The sequence below is a fragment of the Thalia democratica genome, chromosome 5 (assembly GCF_965202585.1).
Source record: "Thalia democratica chromosome 5, ktThaDemo2.hap1.1, whole genome shotgun sequence".
Taxonomy (NCBI): domain Eukaryota; kingdom Metazoa; phylum Chordata; class Thaliacea; order Salpida; family Salpidae; genus Thalia; species Thalia democratica.
This window is the reverse complement of record NC_139169.1, coordinates 74,047,018-74,069,200: the sequence shown is the minus strand read 5'-3', so window position 1 is coordinate 74,069,200 and position 22,183 is coordinate 74,047,018. Positions and strand designations below refer to the sequence as shown.

At 25.9% G+C, this 22,183-nt stretch overlaps 1 protein-coding gene across 1 annotated transcript; it reads right to left on the bottom strand.

The window, feature by feature from the left end:
* Positions 1-4,512: 4,512 nt before the first annotated feature.
* Positions 4,513-15,387, bottom strand: LOC145835696 (actin-related protein 3-like). The gene is made up of 13 exons (XM_082943393.1): positions 15,317-15,387; positions 14,082-14,137; positions 13,418-13,533; positions 12,644-12,754; positions 11,912-12,007; positions 9,323-9,430; positions 8,834-8,977; positions 8,418-8,524; positions 7,586-7,652; positions 6,947-7,039; positions 6,188-6,313; positions 5,714-5,797; positions 4,513-5,426 (listed from the first exon to the last, which is right to left on the bottom strand). The coding sequence occupies exons 1-13, from the start codon at positions 15,358-15,360 to the stop codon at positions 5,331-5,333; spliced, it is 1,248 nt and encodes a 415-aa protein (XP_082799519.1). The 5' UTR covers positions 15,361-15,387; the 3' UTR covers positions 4,513-5,330.
* Between the last annotated feature and the right edge of the window lie 6,796 nt (positions 15,388-22,183).

The following is a 22,183-nucleotide window of genomic DNA, read 5'->3' as shown; positions in this document are numbered from 1 at the left end:
GTCAGCTTGAAACAAATCACCAACCTGCTTCAAGAAGGCCTCCAACTTCACTTGAAAGACCTGCAGAGGCTCCGGGACAACGCCAAGGTACAAAAAATATTCGCCAGGAAGTTCGAGAAGAGCTCGAAAAACCACCGGGCCCCTCCGCCCTCACCCCAAGAAGAGGGGAATCCCCGGGAAAGGGGCAAAGCGAAAAAACTCCCTCCACTGTTCAAGAGCTCGGCAAAGAAAAGTGAATCTGAAAGTTTGATTAACATTTGATTTTTATGTAGGTAATTTTTTTTGGGTATACACACTGAGTACAAGAAGAGTTTTTTACATCAGCTAAAGAAAGTAACATCTGACCTAGCATGTAATAATTCGTATATTTTTTTAAGCATTAAGAATAGTACGTTAAATTTTACAACATTTAAAATTTTTTATATAATTATTATATTTGTGGCATACTTTGAGTTAAGATTGTTTTTAGCTTTTTTTTCTAATTTTCTGACCAATGTGGTTTATAACAATTTTTTCTTCAACTTCTATATTCGCCAATAACTTTATAAAGTACTATATTCTACGTTGTGAAATATCGTTCAATTTTTTTGAAGTTTTGAAGTTAAATCCATAAGAACTATGCTTTCGGTTAAGACATATACTAGATCTTTTGCAAATAATACATAAAATATGTTATACTTCTTGTTTTTTACGTAATCTTTAAATTAGAAATTGCATTAAAAAAAAATTCTTATTATATTAAACTTTTTTTTAACTTTTTTTTTCTAGTAAAATAATGGTGAAAATTTTTTCATTTGTCTTCATGCTATCTTTTTTATAAATTATACAACTAGATTTGATAATCAACACTACTAAAACTTAGTTACCAACTACTTTCAAAAGTTTAATTCTTCTTAAATTTTTTTTTTCTGCAAACAAATAAACTTTATAGTAGAAACAAATATTTAAGAAAAATTATTAAAATTAATAACAAAATAAAGTAGTATTATTTAGTTAAAGCAAGTATAAAAAGTTTAACTAAAACCATAAATTATATGTATTATAAAGTAAAAAAACAGCAGACATTCTTAAACTTTCATAGTGTGCCAGCCTTATACGAGCAACGAGCCAGACTTAGCAAAAAAATTCTTCGCGACCACAGTAGTTTTAAATACATATGAGTAAAATTAAACTTTTTACTTGAAAAACTAAACTTTTAGTTTCAATAAAAGCTAAAAGTTTTTTAAACGGTCTAAACACAAAATGTGAGATTTTTTTTTTGATTGAAATTTAAAACTAAAAATAATATATGTTAAAGTTTATAATAAAAAATAATAAATTGTTATTTTAAATTTAAAAATTCATTTAAACTTACTCTTTAAACTATGATTAAAGCTACCTTAAAAGGGTTTTACCTTTATAACTTGTTAGCTAAAAAACATAAAAAAGCCATTTTAAAAAGCATATAATGTTTATTAGATCTGAAAAGCAAACGAATTACTGATGGTACAAATAATCCTTTGATACAACTGACTTATCACAAGCTGTATCCTGTGAAAAGTTGTCTGAAAGTATGGAACTTAACAAAGTTATAAATGAAGTTTTGAACAGTCCTTACGGACCCACTTACTTTTATGTTATCAATTTCCTACTTCAGTAAATAAACACCTACTTGAGCCTTTTATCAAGTATTGTGGGAGCCCTTGGGTTGTATATTTTTCCAAAAGTGAGCCAGATTTCGCTAGTCGTTCGAAAGCTGTTCAGCAAAAGTTTGAAGAAAAAATCTTCGAGGTTAAAAGCACGAGCTTGAAAGCTGTAGGGAACAAAACCAGGCCTGTTGAAAGTTCCGTTGTTGAAGCGTTCCAGTTGAACGGTGAACAGCAAACAGTTTTAAATGAACCTGGAACTCCTAAAAATTGCATGTTGAAATTTTTTTTAAATAAGGATGGCAAATATGCAATTCTAGTCATGTATAAAAGTCCCTTGTTATGCAGGGCGTTGTAAGTTACAATGAAGAAGCACGAAGCTGATTTAAAATCATCTTCAAGGAAGGTATTTCTGTGTAGGAAAAGAGTAAAAATTGCTTTGAAGATGTGCTGGTTAAGAAAAAAAGTTCCTGTTGTACAAGTTGTACAGAGGTTATTTGACTTGTAACTCGTTTTTTTACCAAAAGTTTATTTTATACGCGTGTTCATAGTTTCTATTATTTCTTGTTTATGTGCTGTTTTTGATAAAACAGTTGTGATGAACACTGTTTTTTGTTTAAGTTTTTTAATGGACAAAGCATTCTTTGAATTAAACTATTAAATATTTTAAGTTTATTTTTAGTCAGGTTGATTTTAAAATTTCAACAAATACTTATTTAAAAATGCATTTGAACAAGCTGCTAAAAAATAAGTACACAACTTGCGCTGAAACTAGTTAGTAATCAGAGTTATACTTTAATACGAAATATGCGTACATAAAAATCTAAATTAAGTGTTTTTTACCCAGTCTTTGAGAACCACCAATGTAAAACCTCTGATGTGGATTATGACAAACATATTGGTTTTTCTTAGTAATTGTTGAACGAAAAAACTAGTTTTCACAACAAACTGTTGTTGAAAAAATGGCTTTACTAAATTTAAATTTCAAGATTAACAATCACGTTTTATTTTATAAAACTGAATTTTGAAAAATGGGTTAAATTTTTGAATTAAGTCTTCAACTATTCTATTCAAATAAAAAAAGTTTTTAAGTAGTTATCTTTATTTCAAAAGTTAAAATAGTGTACAATGGAAGCTTTAAAGTTTGATTATCATTTTAAACCTTATTGGCATACGTTTATTTTATCATAAAAAGCAATATTATTGACTTTCTTTTTTTAAACCACCAAAACTTATCTTGGTTTTTTGTATTCTAATAATTTTCAATGAAAACTATATAATGTTAAATCAATTAACCTACGTATACTTAATTTAATGTTTCTTAACAAAGCTAATTAGAGTAAAAAGCATTTGATTAAAATTAATAGACCCTACTTAAAAGATATAATATTTGTACAACAATAGCTAACCAAGAAATTGTATTCGGGTATTTGTATTGATGATGTATTAGTAAATGTATTTGGAGTAATTTAAAACTTTTTTTTAGTTAAGTTATTGAATTACCGGATTGAATTACCGGATTCTGCGGGCTACCGAGTAAATGAAAGGTAATTATTTTTAAATAACTACGTATTTGTAATAAAATTTTAGTTTTTGCTTAGTACTAGCGCAGAGTCAGCAGCCCGCGTAGCAAAAATCTTTGGCCTGCGTTTATTTTTCAGCGTTAAACGTATTTTATAGTTAAAATAATAAACTTTAAGATAAAATTTTAAAATAAGCGCTTAAGTTATGTTTTACTAGCGCTTAATGCATATTTTATCACATTTCTGGTTCAAAAGTGTACTTTTAATTATTAGATACTTTTTTTTAAATGCAGCTTGAAAAAAAATTCTTCACAGTGTGGCCCGCGAGCAGCTTTTGTAGGAAATTTTGTATAAAAGTTAAGAGAACATATATGTTTATGTAAAACATTGGTTTGTTATGGTCTTCATCGTAATAAATGTATTTACCTTTTTGAACTAAAGTTAAGAATTCCAACTGTTACACATTTTAAAACCTAAAATCATACAATAACTAATTTTTTTATTTTATTTTTAGAATTAAGTTGTTTCAAAACAGTTGGTCAGTTATATTTTTAATTGTTAATGATGTTTTATAGTTTTGCTTGTATTCTAAAGGGCAGCTTTTTATAATTCAAATGATAATGAGTCATTTCGTTACTTGGTTCATAGTTTCATACAAAGCTATAATTCCAAAAATTAATTCTATTTGTCAACATTGTATTGTTTTTAATATATATTTTAATTATTAATTTTACTTTTCATGATCAGTGTAAATATACGTAAATAATCTTCATTAAAATGATAAACGCTTATATTCATTAAAACTGTTCAAAAATAACTGCTTATTTATTGTAAACAACCTAATTATTTAAAACAATGCATACTTACTAAATGATAATTGCCTAAAACTATTGGTTACCCCCAATACAATTGAAGGAAAAAAACATTTATTTAGCTCATATTTTATATGAAAATAACTTATAAAATTTGTCCAATTTATGATTTATGAGCTATCGAAAAAAAAATCATTTTGATATTTGCACTAACCAAACACTTAAAAATTTTAATAACTATATAAATAAAAACGAAAAAAGCTCAGACTGACCTTTAGTATATAAATTGTATAAAGACCAATTGATTGTAAAACTTAGTAGTAAATGAATAAGAAAATTTCTCTTATATGTAACAAAAATTACTTAATAAATTTACTTTTACTCTTTGATAATAGTTCGTCTGAGTAATAGAATATTACTTAACTTAACATTTATCAAAAACCTACAAATATTTTTTTTTTACTTTGCAGAAATTTCTTAAATTTCTTAGCAGGAATCAACTAAATGTTAAGAAAAAATTTAGTTTTAGCTTACAAAAAACCAATACATGAATAAATAATTTAAAAAGCTTTAATTTATGAAAACTCAAGTCCAAATACAAAGGCGATTAAAAACTTGGTAAAAATCTGCATGATAAAATACGCCAAACTTAGAATTATAAAAAGACGTGGAGAAAAAAATATAATTGATAAAAAGAAGCAAAAAAAAGTTTTAAAACTTCAAGGCTTTGTTTTCAAATTAAGTTCTAATGGAAACTTCTATGTACACGTTATTAATTCATTATATTAAAAACTTTTTTCTTGTTTAGTGCTCATTCAGTTATCAAAGACCTCGGTATAAATTATGTAAAAAATCGCTTAGATATAAAAATATACAAGAAATACTAAACAAATGTTAGTGGTGACGCATTTCCGATTTTTAAAGTTTTAACTGACAATTCATGTTATTTACAAAGTAATTTTTCACCCAGTTCATAAATTAACTGATCTTTCAACAAAAAACTAGCAAAACTTTTTGTCTGTTTAAAAACAAAAAAATAGTGTAAACATCCACAATACAAAGTATATCTTTAAAATTTTTAAGTGGTCGAATAAGAAAAAAAGAAAAGTTAAGAATTATGCATGTAAAATAGAATGTAGAATAGTCTAACTTTGTCTAAGTAAAATGTTTTAAAAACAAATAGAAATGCACATCGAACAAAACCAAAATAATTACAAAAGAAGTCATTTGTTTAAAGAGAACAACCTTTAAAAGCTTTTTATAAAAAATAAACCGTTTTTAAGCACTGATATCGCTTATAAGTTATGTGTCTCTATCAACAATAGAAAACCGGAGACAGGTTTTAGAATTAATAAATTAAATAATCTTCTTTACTGCATTGTTCCGAACACGGGGTTGAACCTGCAAATGCTGGGCCCTATCTCGTCATAATCGGCCTTCGTGTGGCAAACTTTGTAGAACTCAGCCTGTTTTCAAAATAACAACGATTTATTCTACAATTATAAACATTGTATTATATTTTGAAATTTATCTGTTTAATATAATTAGACTTACGAAAGTAAGCTTCACCTGGTAGACTATAAAAGTAAAGCACAGTAAACAGTAAAAGACTAGATAACAAAATATTAACAAATTCACTAAAAATACACATTTAACCGAATTCAGTCTGTTTGCAAGATAAACATAAGACATCGGTTTGTTTAACAACTTTCCAATAAAATACACATACAAACAATATATCAATAAAACTAACAGTAGAAGCGAGCATGGATCCTCCAAACCACACGGCATACCTCTGCATGGAGTGAGAAATGACTTGCACCTCCATTGGTTTCGGCTGTTTTTGTATTTATTAGTTATTATGTACATAATAATTGCATAGGTTTGAAATTTGTGTTAAACTACAGAACATATTTTATTAGAAGCAAGTTGTACAAAAACTAGAAAATGAGCTTAACCATTTTATCACTAATCACATATATATATAATTTTATTGGTTATAAATTCAGCTTTGACAATTATACATTATTATGTAATCATCAAATAATTATTAGTAATTGGCCACATCTCACACTTTATTAACAAATTATTGCAAAGAATAGTCACCATACTAATTTACGTTTATTTTTATTGTACTTTGAAACTGATTAGCAAACCATTTTTTTGGTGTTTGAAAATATGTTCATTAATAATTTACAAACTTGTGTTACAAACAATAACTATATACCTTGATTCTTCCCTCGCTAAGTTGCTCAGAAATCTTCTGTCGGGCAGTGGTCCTTCTTTTGATGTCTCTCTGCGTCCTCTTGGCAAAATCTCTGAACATAGTTGATCCTCCGCTCAACACAATGTTCTGTATTAATATTATTTTAGATATTTATTTAAAGTGGTTATATTAAAACCGATAACATAGCTTATCCTCCGCTCATTATGTTCTGTTGGTGATAATATTTATACTGAGTTTATTGAAATATATAGTAATAGTTTGTCTTCCATAATAAACTATGTTTTGTTGATAGGTAATTACAATTTTGTTTTTTATAACTTTAATATTCACAATATAACGAAACAAATATTTATATGACTCTACAACTTCATTCAAGTCTTCAAAGTAGGCTTAAGATTCTTTTTCTAGAATTTAATGATACAAAATACAAAGCATTTTGAAAATATACCAACAACAATACCACTAGCCAACACTCTAATACAATCTCATCAATTTTTTAAAAATATTTAAACATCTGATGTTATTTTTGTTACTTGAAACTAACTTTCTTGACATAATTTTTAGTCTATTGCATAAAATTACATTAACATACTATACTTTTAAATAAATAGTATCTACCTTGCTCAACGTTTAAAAAATATAAACAACATTTACCTAGTACGGTACAAAACTATTAAATAAACTTAATATGTTTATATTTAAAACAAAAAACCACCTTGAACAATGTTAATAAATCTAATTAAAGTTTTTATACATTACCTTGTACAACGGTCTCCTGACGTCAATGGGACAGTTCTGGATGACTTCATCGACCACGGTTGAAATTGGCGTGGTGAAATCTGGATTGGCGAACTGTTAAATAATAAAAACTTGATAAAACAAAATTTTTTGACTGATGTTTTTATAAACTGCACTAATAGCGTTTTTATATTAAAATTAAGTTTTGAATCAATAACTAGTTTATACAATAAAGTTTTCTGTGCAATAATGAGTTCTGGTTTGAAAAACAAAAAATGAAATTTATTATAGACATAAAAAACATACTTCGAGTTTTTACTATGGAAATTATATGTTTTAAATTTACTTTTCGTTTGTCCAACATTGATTTTTGTAAATTTATTTTGACTTTATTTTTTCAAGGTTACTAAAAGTAAATTATATAAATATAACTACTAATAAATAAATACCTAATTGACATGACTGTTGTTTTTTCTATTTAACAAATGATAATTCCAACTTAAAATTTTAAATACGTGATTCAAAATCAATTTGTAGCTTTTATAAAATGAGTTCAAAACTTTTTTTAATTTTTACACATTACTGAAATACTAGAATGGAAAAACTACTAGGATTTTGATTAAAAAAGAATACTATCAAATTAAAACAAGCAAAACAAACTTCTGGGTGAAAGAAAATTTCGGGTCCGAGGAATCTCTCGTGACCAACTTCAATTTCAAACTTCTGCCTGCAAACATGATATATATTACATAAAACATTGTAAATATAACTTTTGTTTACTACATAAAAATATAGAATCAAATCGTTTTATTTTGATAAGAATCGATGATCCCTTTTGCTTAAAAATACCTAGTTTTGCAATAATTTTAAAATAGCAAATCTCAAGCATGTTGCGTTGCACACTGTTTATTCATTAAAACTTTTTTATAAATATAATGTATTGTACATAAATGTTAAACCTACAAATTACAACTTATTTTAATTAAAACGAAAAAAATAAACAGTTAGTTGTAATATTAAAACTAACTGGCATTATTAAAATCTCCAAGAAACTCTTAAATTAATTTAAAATAGAGAAACTTTGCTATACTTTTGATACAGTTGCTGTACTGCATATATTACATTTGTAAGTGGTCATCACTTTGGATAAAACTTGGATTTCCTTTAAAATTCAAAGTAATAAGTTTCATATATGTAAACTTATAGAAAAGTTTTGCAATTTTAGTCTAAATTTAATATTTTTTTAATCTTTTACCATTTGAAGGCTTTGGAAAATAAGGATTTTTGTAAATTTGAACTGACAAAAACTATCGTTTTTTCAAATTTTCTGACTTTTTTCAAAAACCTCCATTTTTTCCTGACTTTTTTTTATAGTTTTTCCTGACTTTTCATGATTTTCCTGACCTTGTGGCAGCCCTGTATATACTTCATATACGTACGCTATTTATTTTACCGGCTAATTTGGGTTACATACACTGTTTATTTATGTTACCTGGTGATAGAGTTGAGGCTCTCATAATGCTTGATCCACTTTGAGGGTTCTGCTTCGTACTTATTGAACTCCTTGGCCACGTCAGGGCATATGTAGCAGTAGCGTTCCTGTTAATTGAAGATAGTAATTTAGTAATTATTATTTTTATATAATAGTTTTTTTTTGCTGTTGAGTCAAGAGCGTTTAATGAAAGTTACAAAATTGTGACTTTTTTTCAAGGAAATTTAAATTTAAGCTCGAGTAGTTTGGGGGACATAAAAACATTTATATGCAAACAAAATACCTTTATAGCTTTTGCAACTTCGAGCGATTGTTCGGGCGAAATATTAATACATAACAAGCATCATTATTACTAAACAAATTATAATATATACATTAGCAAAGAAATGTTAACCATTACATTAGCAAAATCTCACCTTTATAGCTTTAGCAACTTCCAGTGATTGTTCAGGTGGGATACCAACTTCTCTCTCCCTCAACAACTGCTGTATGAAGTAAGTGATGTCCCTGCCCGCAATAGGGATGTGCTTGATGCAAGAACCAATAACATATCCTTCGGCCTGTATGAATTATAACATATCGTATAAATAAAATAAAAAACTAATAACTATGTGCTTTATGCATGATTCTATTGTGTACCCTAAAGCCTGGTTATGTGATTTACAAGATTTCATATAATAGTTACACTTTTTGTTTTTAGTATACTACTTAGTTAACCAAAAGTATACCGTTATGAATTACTTTTACTAATTTTTATAAGTAAAATTCAAAAACAAACAAGTTTTTTATTTACACTACCTAATTATTTGATTGCTAAAATTTTACAAAAAAGGTTTGATCTCAAAGTTGATCTGCAGATAAAAAACTACATAATACGTATATACAACAAACAAATGCAAACTTACAACAGGTATGACGTGGGTTACCCCGTCTCCGCTGTCAATGACGGTACCAGTCAGCACACGCTCTCCCACGGCACGCGATGTCCAAGAAGCAGCAAGCGCTAATACAGCCTTTAAAAGATAAATAAAAATAAATAAAACTTTATAAGCGCCAATACCGCCTGTGTAAATGATAAATAGTAATAAATAAAACTAATATCAGCGCCAATACCACCTGTATAAAAGATAAATAATAATAAATAAAACTTATTAAAATCCATTACCGCCTGTAAAAGATAAATAATAATAAATAAAACTTTTATAAGCGCCAATACAGCCTGTGTAAAAGATAAATAGTAAATAAAAACAATATAAGCGCCAATACAGCCTGTGTAAAAGATAAATAGTAAAATAAACTTTTACAAGCACCAATACCGCCTGTAAATGATAAATAATAATAAATAAAACTTTAACAAGCGCCAACACCGCCTGTGTAAATGATAAATAGTAAATAAAACTTTTATAAGCGTTAATACAGACTGTGTATATTTAATAATAAAGCCTGTTTTGAAGGATAATTAATATTAAATAGTTGGTGTGGTTAAGTATTTGGAAAAGTAACAACTAAATAGAAATTGAAAATTACTACGGCACCTTTACTTGTTATGACAATAAATAACAATAATATAATAAAGAAAATAAGTAAGGGCTAATACCACCTGATGAAGTATTTGGATGAGTAATAAGTATATATAAAAATAAAATCAAACAGCTCGTTGACAATATTATATGCATGGTTATAATTAACAAATAAAAACAAGTGGTAAATGATCAATTTAAATATTGAGTAAGAAATAGTTTATATTAGTAAGTAGATTCTTTTAATAATGCCTGTTGTAATTTTGGGTTGCAAATGATAAAATATATGTAAAAATAAAACATATTATAATAAATACAAATAAGTGGCAGAAATACGGTCTGTTGTTATAATGGTAGTAAAAATACATATGTTATAACGTTATGTAGAAACTTTCAACACCAAGTGGGTATTTTAAATAAAGTTAAGCGTATTTATTTGCGCAGCTACTTCAAAAACAAACACCACCTAATAATATATTTAACGTGGTAACAAATAAATTTTATATTTGTATGTAAATTATTTCATTATTAAATACAGGGTTGCCACTCGTTTTTTTCAAAAATTTTTCCAGGCTTTCCAAATTTCTTCCAGGTTTTTAAAAGTACAAATCTTGGGTGTATTTTTAATTTAAAGTTAAGTTTAAGGTAAGAAACTGTGTTAAATAGTATAAAAACATTGAAAAGATACTGTAAAGCTACTTCAAATATTTTTTGTTTAAAAAATTTTTTGATGATATATTTTTTAAGTCAAATCAAAATTATACTACTGAACAACATGTGAAAATTGTTAACATTCCAGGTTTTTCCAGGATTTTTTAGTGATTTTTGTTCAAAATTCCAGGTGTTTCCAGTTTTTTTTTGCCTAAATTGTCAGATCCCAGGTTTTTCCAGGTTTCCAGGTAAAGTGGCAACCCTGTAAATAGCTAAAAAAAACATAACCTTGCATATTTACTTTCATAACTACTAAGCATGGTTACTTTTGTTAAGGCCATAGGGGGAGGGGGGGTAAACCATGTTTTTTACAAATTGTTCTTATTTTATAGAATTTTTTTTAAGCTTCAAGATGCTTTTTATCGTTTTAAAAAATTCAAATTATTTTTTGAGATATGACCAGTCAAAGTCGGGACGCATAATAGGTTCCCTATGGGGAGGGAAAACTAAGCAGCGAAAAAAGACTGTTTCATTTAGAATCTACCTCCTCCTACATTTTTCAAGCAATCTTCTTCAAACTTTCACAGTCTAATTTTTATACAATAACAAAAAAACGTTACTTTGGAATTTAAAAAAAAATTGTAAAAATGTATTTTTTTTGAAAAAAAAAACACTTTTTTTTTTAATTTTTGTGATAAAATTTTTATTTTTTTTAATCATTAAAATTCTAAAGTAACGTTTTTTTCTTTAATTATAAGGAATGTTTCCTGAAAATTTGAAGAAGATTGCTTGAAAAATAAAGGAGGAGATAGATTTTTAGAGAATTTTTAAATTTCTGAGAAAATTGACCCCAAAAAATTTTCGGTCCATACGTTTTTATTGGAAAATTTTTACAAAAAATTAAATATCTCAAAAGTTAAATGATATTTTTGAATTCTATAAAAACTGACTTGTAGTTTGTATTTGAAGCTTACATATAAATACCAAAGTTAATTATTGTAAAAAAAATGTTTGACCCCCCCCCCATGGCCTTAATAAAAAAAATGACCTGGTAAAAATTTGAATACTAAATTTACGAACGGTTATAAAATAAAACAGCCAAGTAGAGTTTTTTTTTAACAAGTCAAACAGAATACTTTGACACTAATTTTGTTATTATTTTAGGGCTTTATTTTAAACAGCGTAAAAGTTTATCAAGTTAGTTTACAGAAACTGTGTGGAGCACCATGTGTGAAAGTAAAACACAAACAAAAACCAGCGAGACGTTTATTTTTTTATCAAGAATTAATATTTATAGTAGTAAAAACAAAATATATTGTTCACCTGCACGGCAATGTATAGGCCGGGAACGTTGAAAGATTCGAACATGATTTCAGCCAGATACTCCCTGTTTTCAGGTGTGTTCAGCGGTGGTTCGGTCTGTTTTTAAATATTTTTTCTTTTAAAATACTAAAATAAACACCTACCGAAATACATATATATGTTTATAATAAACAAACGGATACTACAATATATTAGAGTAAATAAGTTCAGCGGTGGTTCGGTCTGTTTTTAATTTTTTTTTTTTAAATATCACAATAAACACCTACCAAAAAACAATACAAAAATGTATATAATAAAAATATAGGTACTATAAAATTTTACAGTGAATGAGTTGAACGAAAAGTTGTAGTTTAGTTAGAAAGTATTAGTTTGGTGATGGAACTTTTATTGGAATTGCTACCTTTTTAGTAAATAACTTTAAAAATATAAACTTTCATAATTATGTGCTTTAAATGTAACATTTAAACTTTCACAATAGACTTTATTTTATTGAAATTTATTTTAATAATAAAATCTAAGAGATGTTAATACAATAACTAGAATAAATTTGTCAAACTTTTTAATTATAAATCATATCACATATATGGCACATACAATTCAAAACACTCCTACCAAAAACCAAAAAAATCTGTCATAGCACGAAAGTGAACAGAATTAAACAACAGAAAGCGATGCAAAGTTTTAACGAATCTAAAACTTTTAAACAATCAATGAATATAATAAAAAACAAACCATCAAGAAATGGTGATCTTCCGGTTCGCACCTCAGGTGTTTGAAGATGATTTGTTCCATGTACTTCTCCATCAGATCCCAGTCTTCAACTATTCCGTGTCTCACCGGCCACTGTGGTTATAATAAAATGTGTGTAAAAAAATATTCAATAAGATAATAAGTGTTTGATCTGTAATAACTACATTAATATAATCTGAACAAAAAAAATTATCTATGTTTCACTGGCCACTGTGGTTATTATTATTCAAGTATATGTTAATTAAATTAGATAACAATAAAAACTTTTGATCTGTAATAAAAATATACTAACAAATAAATCAGTATTACATATTATATTTCAATATAAAAAGAATATCAGTGTGTATTAAACACGTTCTTGATTTAAAAACTGACCACTGTGGCCAAAAGTATGATAAAATAATTTATTCAAAATTAATCATGTAAATATAATATTTCTAAAATTTATTTATCTTAATTGGAAAATAATTATAATGAAATTGTTATTAAATAAGCTATTTCAATACGAAACAATATAGATGTGTATTGAGCACATTCTTTATTTGAAACTACTGTAAAAAAAAACATTACCTTAATAAATTTGAAACTTTAACTTTAATAATATTTTTTAGACTAAAAATGTTAAAAGAAAATCAATAAACAACGTTCATTCATTGAATAACAACTGATCAAACATTCTAAGGTTTTATCTATGCTTCAAGACATCTTCAATAATGCAATTGTAATACTTTAATTGTTAATAAACTATCATCTTACTTTGACAGCGTAGTTAGGCTTGTCGGTAGCTTCGTCCCCAATGTAAAAATCCAAATCGTCGACTCCCTTTGCCACTTTCTTGGAACCCACATTTGCTGACTCTTTGACAGCAATACCTAAATGGAAAACTTATATTTTACTCAAGCTGTATAGTTTAGTTTCTATGTAAATTAAATTTATATGAAATACTTATTAGTTCCAAATCGACTAAACTTTTTTTGTTTTATGGGTAGAATACTTAAGTTATTCTTATTATAACTACTTTAAAGTATTCTTTGATGCCAAATATTTATGGAAAGCTAAAATATGTAAATAGGCTTTCATATTTTTTAACTAATAATCTCAAACACCATTTTATAAAAATATAAACTTCTCTTATTTAATTTTCAATCTTAAAATTTTAGAGTTTATTTTGTTTCGAGTAAACAGTGTAATATTTTTACTAAAAAAACTAAACATTTTTTGAGTCAATACTGTTTGAAGTTTAATAATACTAAAGATGTTAAAAACATAAATAAAAATAAAAATAATAAAAAGATAATTATTTAAACCAGAAAATAATTATTATAAAAAAAACACCTGATAAATAGTTTGTAAATAAAATTTATATACAAAAATTAATAAGAAAAAAGTTTATAATAAGAAGTATTTAAACCACACTAACATGATGGCTGAATAAATTGCGGCTCTGTATTTCCGGCATATCCAAGTTTGGTGTAACTGTAAGTAAAAATTATATTTTTAACAAGTCATACATACAATCATATGTTCAAAAAATGACTAAACTTCTAAAGTTGTAAATAATTGATACAAAGAAAAAACACAGTCCAATCTCATTTAAAATTATTTTGAAAACTATTTGCATTATTTTATCATCACAAACACCTCCTTAACTTTAAATTTTATTTTTAAATGTCAAATGATGGTGGTTTGTGTTGTTGTATGTTGAAAATACTTGATGCATAGATTACAATTTTGTAGTGTGCATTAGAAACCCACAATTCATTAAAATTTTATTTTAATAATTTTCCTAATAAAGTAAGCTAATTAAAGTTTGAATTATTTATTTTTCAACATATTATATTAAACAGTTAGTTGTTAGGTACTTTATAAACATAAAAATGATATATAAAAGAATTTGTAAAAGTAGTAACTACTTTTTGTGCAATTAAAACTAAAAAGATGTAATAAAACTTTAAGTTGGCATACTACAATCTTTGTTTTGAAATAAAAATATATATATAAATAGATATTAATAATTTTTACAAGATATTTTAGTAAAATTTTAGTTATCTTCTATAACAAACAATAGGCTTAAAATGAAACAAATGTTTTTATTGATATATAAAATTTTAAAGCATTATAAGAATTATTAACTTATTGGAAAAACTTTACCATAAACTGATAAAACACTGAACATTTTTATGATACATTGAATACAATAAGATGTAAAAACATAAACAACAAACTTTATTTACTTGTGAACAAAATATTTAAATTGGTTATTGGTTGGAGAATTAAGTGATGCTAAGATAGACTGGTGTAAAAATTTATCATTTAACTTTTCAAAAAAAAAGAAGATTATTTTTATTATATCAAAACTCTTACACAACTTTACTACAATAAATACAATTACAACTTGATAATATATCAAGTAACATGAATAAATAGCAAACTGTTTAAACTCTATTTAAAACGAAAAACTTTTTCTAATAACATCTTATATGTTTGTGGTCATCAAGCCAGTATAGCAATTAAAATGGGTAATCAAACAAAATTAAGAGAAAATTTTTAGTTTTGTTGTTTTATCAGAACGTATCTAATTATACGTATCTAAACAATTTAACAATTATTACTTTTGACATATTAGATAATGTCATAAAAACAAACACAACTTACCCAGTACCAATATCAACAACACAGGCTGGTAGCTGTCCTGCCATGATTATAATTCTATAAAACTAATAACTGAAAAAAATTAAAATTAAACAATTATTTTATCATGATATGTGATACATAATACAACTCTATAATGATTAGCATATTGAAAAAATTAATTTTGCACCATCAGTAACTTTCAAAACTTTAGTTTTTAAGACAAAAAAATTAACTGATATGGTATTTTACTTACACATATGTATTTCTATATAATGTCAGTCAACTGACAGTATTTATAGCAAACAATTTAATGATATGCAAAGCTACCAATAAAAGATAACTAGTAACATTTAACTTTATTATTAGCATGTATTGATTAAACCCTTCAAATATTTTTTAGCATTCTAACTATTTGTAAAATTAAATTAAAAACTTGTAAGAAAAACTTAGCAACATTGGTTAAGAAATTTATCTATACTTAAATTAATTAATTATAAGAGTATCCAAATAAATGTTAAAAGTTATAATTTAGTTTTACTGAAAAATATTTTTGTTATGGTTGCAGTAAACCCGAGTCAAAACATTGATCAAAATGTTATTTAAGTAAACTTAAATATTTCATATTAAAAAAGATTAAAAATTAAAAATCATAAACAGATTTACCACTTTTTGAGTCAAAAAAACTTTTCTGAGTGACCAAAACCTGATATGAGTGAAATAAACTTTAATGATTTAATATTGAGTTTTTTCAGGTCTTAAAAAACTACTTTTAAAAATAATAAAAATCAAGTTCTTTATCAAAACTGCTTATAAAATAACAAAATTTTGAATCTAAATCAACTAGTTCTCATTTAAAATCTAGAAAAATAACTTAAAACTATCCAAAGTTTTTCATAAAAAACAAAACTATCCAGAGTAAACCTGAGTTTAAAATAAAGTTCAAAATACTATGAGTTATCCTGAGATTTAAAAGAGCTTCAAAATGTCCTGAGTTATCCTGAGTGTGATGCAAACTCTGTATAAACCTTCCATTATCTAGCTATTTGAAAGTGGAAGAAATACTTTTAGCATTAATAACTTAATGAATATTTTTATTATTAAACAACTAATACTATATATACAAATTTAAGTTAACTTTTTTATTCAACTGTAGCAAATAACTTTTCTTTTGGTTTTTTATGTAAAAACAATGAAAAGTTAAGTGCTTTGTCTATGAAAAAATACTTTGTTATTTGAATTCCAGTCTTGATTTAATTTTCAACATTTAAAACTATTGTTTGTTAACAAAATAAACTATGTATAATTAAATTGAAAAGTGTTATCTGTTAAGTTAAGTAAATTAGTTATAAAGGAAAAGCTAAAATTTTTAAATAAGTATAAATTAATGTTTTTAATTTATACTAGGCAAATAATAACATAATTTACATGACTTAATGTTTTTAAATTTTTTTTATTTAATACAAAAAGTATAAAACTATTATCAAAAAGTTTAAAAAATTAAACTTTAAAAAACTTTTTTAAGACTTATTATGTAAAAATGCAGTACAAACTAGTTTTTTTTAGCAAATAATAAACTTAAAAAATATCGGAATTATTTGATACAATGCTCTAAAACAGGGGTCAGCAAACTGCTGCCCGCAGGCAAAATGCAGCCCTCAAAACCAAAACTTATGGCCTGCAAGGTACTTTTTAGTTAAAGCATACTTTTAGAAAAACATAAAGATGAAAGGATTTGCAAAAAAATAGTCTTTTAATTTGATAAAAACTCTTTTAAGGTGCTATTTTACTGTTTATTTTGTTACACTTTTGGTTTAAAAAAGTGTTTTTCAATTAATCATGGTTGGTGCGCAAAATTTTTTTCATTTAGTCTGACTAAGACCAATTTAGCCTGACATTTTTCTAAAGTAAGGAAAATCAACTTTAGAAGTCATTTTAGGTATTGGGGGGTCTTGATTAGTACTATTGTAGTCTCCGACTTCAATCAGCTTTTTCTCAAAAATATTTTGAGCTTTAAAAATCTGCAAAAAGCAACTCATAGCTTAGTTACAACTCAATAAAATTGCAAAAAAAGTGATTACCCCCCTATGCCCTTAACATAACAAATTCAGTGATAAGCTTTAAAGTAAGTGTTATATCTAATCTATTACTGGTATAAAAATTAAATATATAATGCTAAACACAATTGTTCAATTTAATTAAGCACCAAGTAAAAACATTATAACCAGAAGATTTATTTAAAAACGACGTGCATTGTTGTGTTTTATTAAAATTTAAAATAAAACACTTACCTAAGTATTAAAATTCAAACAAACAGCAAAGTTGTTGAACAAAACTTCAATATTTTAACTGTATTTTTTTAATGAATTTTTATAATTATGACGTATATAGTCTACTAAAAACAAAATAATGAAGATTCAAAAAATAATTTAGAGATTTAACAAAAGGTTTTAAGCATTTATCTTTACAAATACTGACTGATTTGTTTTTAATAACTAAATCTTTATTTAGAAATAAATTCACATCTCAATTGGATCTTGAAAAGATTTCTCAATTTTTTTTAATCAAAAATTTTCAAGCATTTAACTGAGAAAAACTGACATTCTCTAATTTTTAAATAAAAAAACTGATTTAGCCTGACGTTTTTCAATTTTTTTTCAAAAAAACTGACTTAGCCTGACGCGCACGAACTCTGAGTAATTACTATAATTATTTTTAAATAACTGCGGCCCTCAAAGACTTTTTTCTAAATAGTGCGACCCGCAAGCAATTTTTTTTGAGAAAATTGGCCCGTCAGTAGGAAAAGGCTGCCAACCCCTGCTCTAAAACATTTGGTTACTTTACACTACTACTAAAAAGCTCAAGGCCATCAGAGGTAAAACTTTTTATAAATCTTATTCTGCATATTTTGAATCATTCAATCAGTTAATTTTTACCACCTCAAAAAACTTTGAGACCATTTTTGAAGTAAACATGGTTGCCACTTTTCAAAGCAAAAATGTCAGCCAGAGTGACTGAGAACTAGCCTGAGTAGGCTCAAGTTGATAAAAAATTATAAAGAGCCAAAAACAGAGAAAAAAGTTTATCCAGTTAGAGTACTGAAAATAAACATAATACAACTTATTTCCATGAAAAAAAAACTTTAACATTTATCAAACAAAAAATTCAATGTCTTATAAAACTAGGTTGCAATTTAGAAAATAAATTAAGCCTGACTGTTAAAATAATTTGAAAATTCAAACTAGCCTAATTTACTTAAAAATTAGCTTGAATGATGTGGTAACCCTGGATATAACAGTTAGGAACTTATGGAAGAAGCAACTAAAGACAACCATGAATATATTAATTGTGTTATTAATACATCTCTTCCCACAGTAATTTAGCAAATGTCTTTTGTTGTCTAATCCTTATAAATTAAAAAAAATATATTTCAAAAAGTTACTCTTTTTTTAAACCTAGTACAGTACACTACCGCTTAAGTACGCAAATTGAACCCGACCAAAAAGTGCGTACTTAGCACGGGTAGTGCGTACTTTTTGACGACATAGTATAATATGAAATTTAGTTGTTTGTTTTCTTTATTACAACTAGCCACCAAATAATTAAGCCAAACAAACAAGTCTTTTTATTTTAAATAACATTTAATACATAATTCTAATTTGTAAAATTTTTTAATAAATTTATTTTTTCTATCAAAAGTTTCTACATAATTAATACATACATTTAATATAGAAAGTCCATGTCAGTCAATGATTTAAAAAAGTATTAAGCTACATTTTGTTTTGTTAGAGGAAAAGTACCAAACTACATTGTGTTTAACAAACATTTTTAAAACATCAATGTATGTACATTAAATTAATTTATGACTTAACTATTTTGTATATTTAGGTTTTTTTAACTTTGTCATCTATATTTATTTATTTTATAGCATTACAGCTCAAATATCATTATTCTTTTCACTTTTCTGCAACCACTACATAAGTATTTAGTTTATTAACATTTGATAACAGGACTGTCATAATCTCAGGTTACTTTAGACTACTCAGGATTACTCACCCTAGTTTAAAAGTTGTGATTGTCTCAGGCTAACTCAGCAGGTTGGCCATTCTACCTGGAAACATAAAATAATCTGGAAAAACTTGATGATTGAAAATTTAGACAAAAAAACTGGAATTTCTTATAAGTTCTAGTATAACATCCTTTACTTTGTCTTTCTGGATAAGTGCGTACTTAAGGCGTGATGCGTACCAAAAAAAGTGCGTACTTAAGCAGTAGTATACTGTAGTTCTTTTTGAAAAAAATTCTCCGTCAGTAACAAGGCTGAAGTTTTATAGAAATTTATATTGAACAAATTCAACACTTTCTCATTTTTTTACTTATAGACATCCATTATTGTTTAAGCTTTTGAAATTGCCCTAATTAAATTAAACAAATGAAACTTTAAAAATTAGTTTATTATGCATAGAACTACTGATTTTAAAATTTTCAACTATCAACGTTAAAAACTAAAGCAGTTACAGTGTTTGAAAACTATGTATAACAAAATAAAAAACTACATAAATTATTGTTTAAGGTTTTGAGAAAATCTTCTTTTTTTTTTTAATTATTCAAGGAATAATCAATAAGATTTAAAATAAAGTTATTGACGTTCATTAACTTTTATAGAAAACTTTATAAAAAGTGATTATATTTTAAAGAACAATTGAAATGCTCTCTGAGATAGAAACTTATAGTTTATACTTAATATAGAAGCAACAGCTAGTTTGTGAAAACAATTCTTAGGCACTTCTTTTACTTTGACTAAAACTTTTACTTCAAATTGAGTCCTACAGTTATTTTAAACTTTAAGTTATGAGAAATGATGATAAAAGAACTAAGACTGAACACCATTGAAATAATAGAACTAAATTTGAAACAATAAAATTTTATTAGTTGATAAGAGTTTCCACTAGTTTTTGGAAAATTTTCTTTAAGGTTTTCAAAATTTTTTCCAGGTTTCAAAAGTACACATAATCGGGTCTATTTTTAGTTTGAAAATAAGGTTAAGGTAAGAAACTGTGTTAAATAATATAACATTATTGAAAAGATATCTTTAAGCTTCTTTAAATGTGTTTTGCAATCAAAAAAAAAAAGATGATCATATAAATATTTATCTATATGATCATCTTTTTGTGTTAAATCATAATTTTACTACTTAAGGGCATAGGGGGGTAAACACCTTTTTTGGTTTTTGATCTAATTTTATATAGTTATTACTAAGCTATAAGATGCTTTTTACAAATTATAAAAATTCAAAATAACTTTTGAGATACAGCCGGTCAAAGTCTGAGGCAACAATAGGTTACTTATAACAAAATAAAATATAAAAAAACTGTTTTTTTTTTGTTTATTTTTTATATAAACTTTTTTTTTTAATTTTCTTGAATTCTGTTCCGACAGAATTTTCTAAATATATCAAGGAACATTTCCTGAAATATTGAGGTAGTTATCTCAAAAAGCATAGAAGGTATATTTTTAGTGAAATAGTCTATTTTTGCAGTTTTAGTTAGCATCTCCCATAAGGAACCTATTGTTGCCTCAGACTTTGACCGGCTGTATCTCAAAAGTTATTTTGAAATTTTATAATCTGTAAAAAGCATCTTGTAGCTTAGTAAAAACTATATAAAATAAAATCAAAAACCAAAAAAGGGTATTTTCCCCCCTATGCCCTTAACATGTAAAATTTGTTGAAAATTTCAGGTTTTTCTATGTTTTTTAGTGATTTTGTTCAAAGTTCCAGGTATTTTTCCAAAATTTCTCAAATTCAGGTTTTTTGGCAACTCTGCTTTTTTCATTAAATAAATGTTACAGATGTATCTTAGTGTGTTTACTTAAACAGCTACTTTTGATTTTCCTGCTGGAAAAATTTCATGTCTAGGAAATATCATAAAAATACCCTATGGAAAATTTTAGATGATTGGAAGAAACTTTCACTTTGGCACCAACTGTTTTAATAAAAACCACCCCAAGGCAAAATGTATGAGATCAAAAAATGCAAAGCAACTTTAAATGTGTTTTTTAATAATTAAATTTTGATATTTACAAAAATTTTTTATATTAGTATAGATTTTTTGTGTGAAATTTAAATTTATCTACTTAACATGCAAATATTGTTTTAAATTCCAGATCTTTTAGTGATTTTTCTTCAAACCCAGGCTTTTTTCTCAAAATTTCCCATATTTTAGGTTATTTCAGTTTTTTAGCCTAAATTGTCAAATTCTAGATTTTTCAAGATTCCAGCTTTTGTGGCAACCCTGGTTATTGGTTTATAGACAGTTTTCAGAGTAAAAGGTCTTACTTTGTAGTGCTACTATTGTTAAGGATATAGGGGTAAATACCTTTTTTGGAAATTTGATCTTATTTTGTTGACTTTGAAATAAGCTATTAGTAACTTATTTATGATTTTTAAGATCAAAAATAAGTTTTGAAACATAACCAGTAAAAGTCAAAGGTTCCTTATGGGAGGCGCAAATTTAAAAGGCATAGAAGAAAATGTTAAAATATGTTAAAAAAATACTTTAACAATAATTTAATTTTAACAATTTGGTTTTTTAAAATATGTTGGAAACATATTTTAAGAAATGAAAGGTACAAGATTAATTTATGAACAGTGGTATAAAACTTTAAAACTAGAAACTTGCTTTTTTTAAATTATACTTTTAACACAATAAGAGTAAAGTAAAAATATTAAGATAAGTAAAATCTATTCACATGCAAACTAAAACCAATCTTTATATACAAAGCTTTAAAATTTATTAAACAAATCATTATGGTAGTATAACTCAAACCAAAAACTTACAAAATTGATTACACTTTACATTTAACTTATTTCTAATCAAAACATTTACTTTC

Bases quoted from the DNA above. Each gene is read 5' to 3' on its own strand.
- LOC145835696 (XM_082943393.1), bottom strand. From the start codon at position 15,360: ATGGCAGGACAGCTACCAGCCTGTGTTGTTGATATTGGTACTGG. The intron at 13,534-14,081 runs GTTAGTGTGGTT...TTTTCCATTTAG, and splicing joins GCAATTTATTCAGCCATCAT to GTATTGCTGTCAAAGAGTCA. The intron at 8,525-8,833 runs GTGAGATTTTGC...TTCAATTAACAG, and splicing joins AAGTTGCTAAAGCTATAAAG to GAACGCTACTGCTACATATG.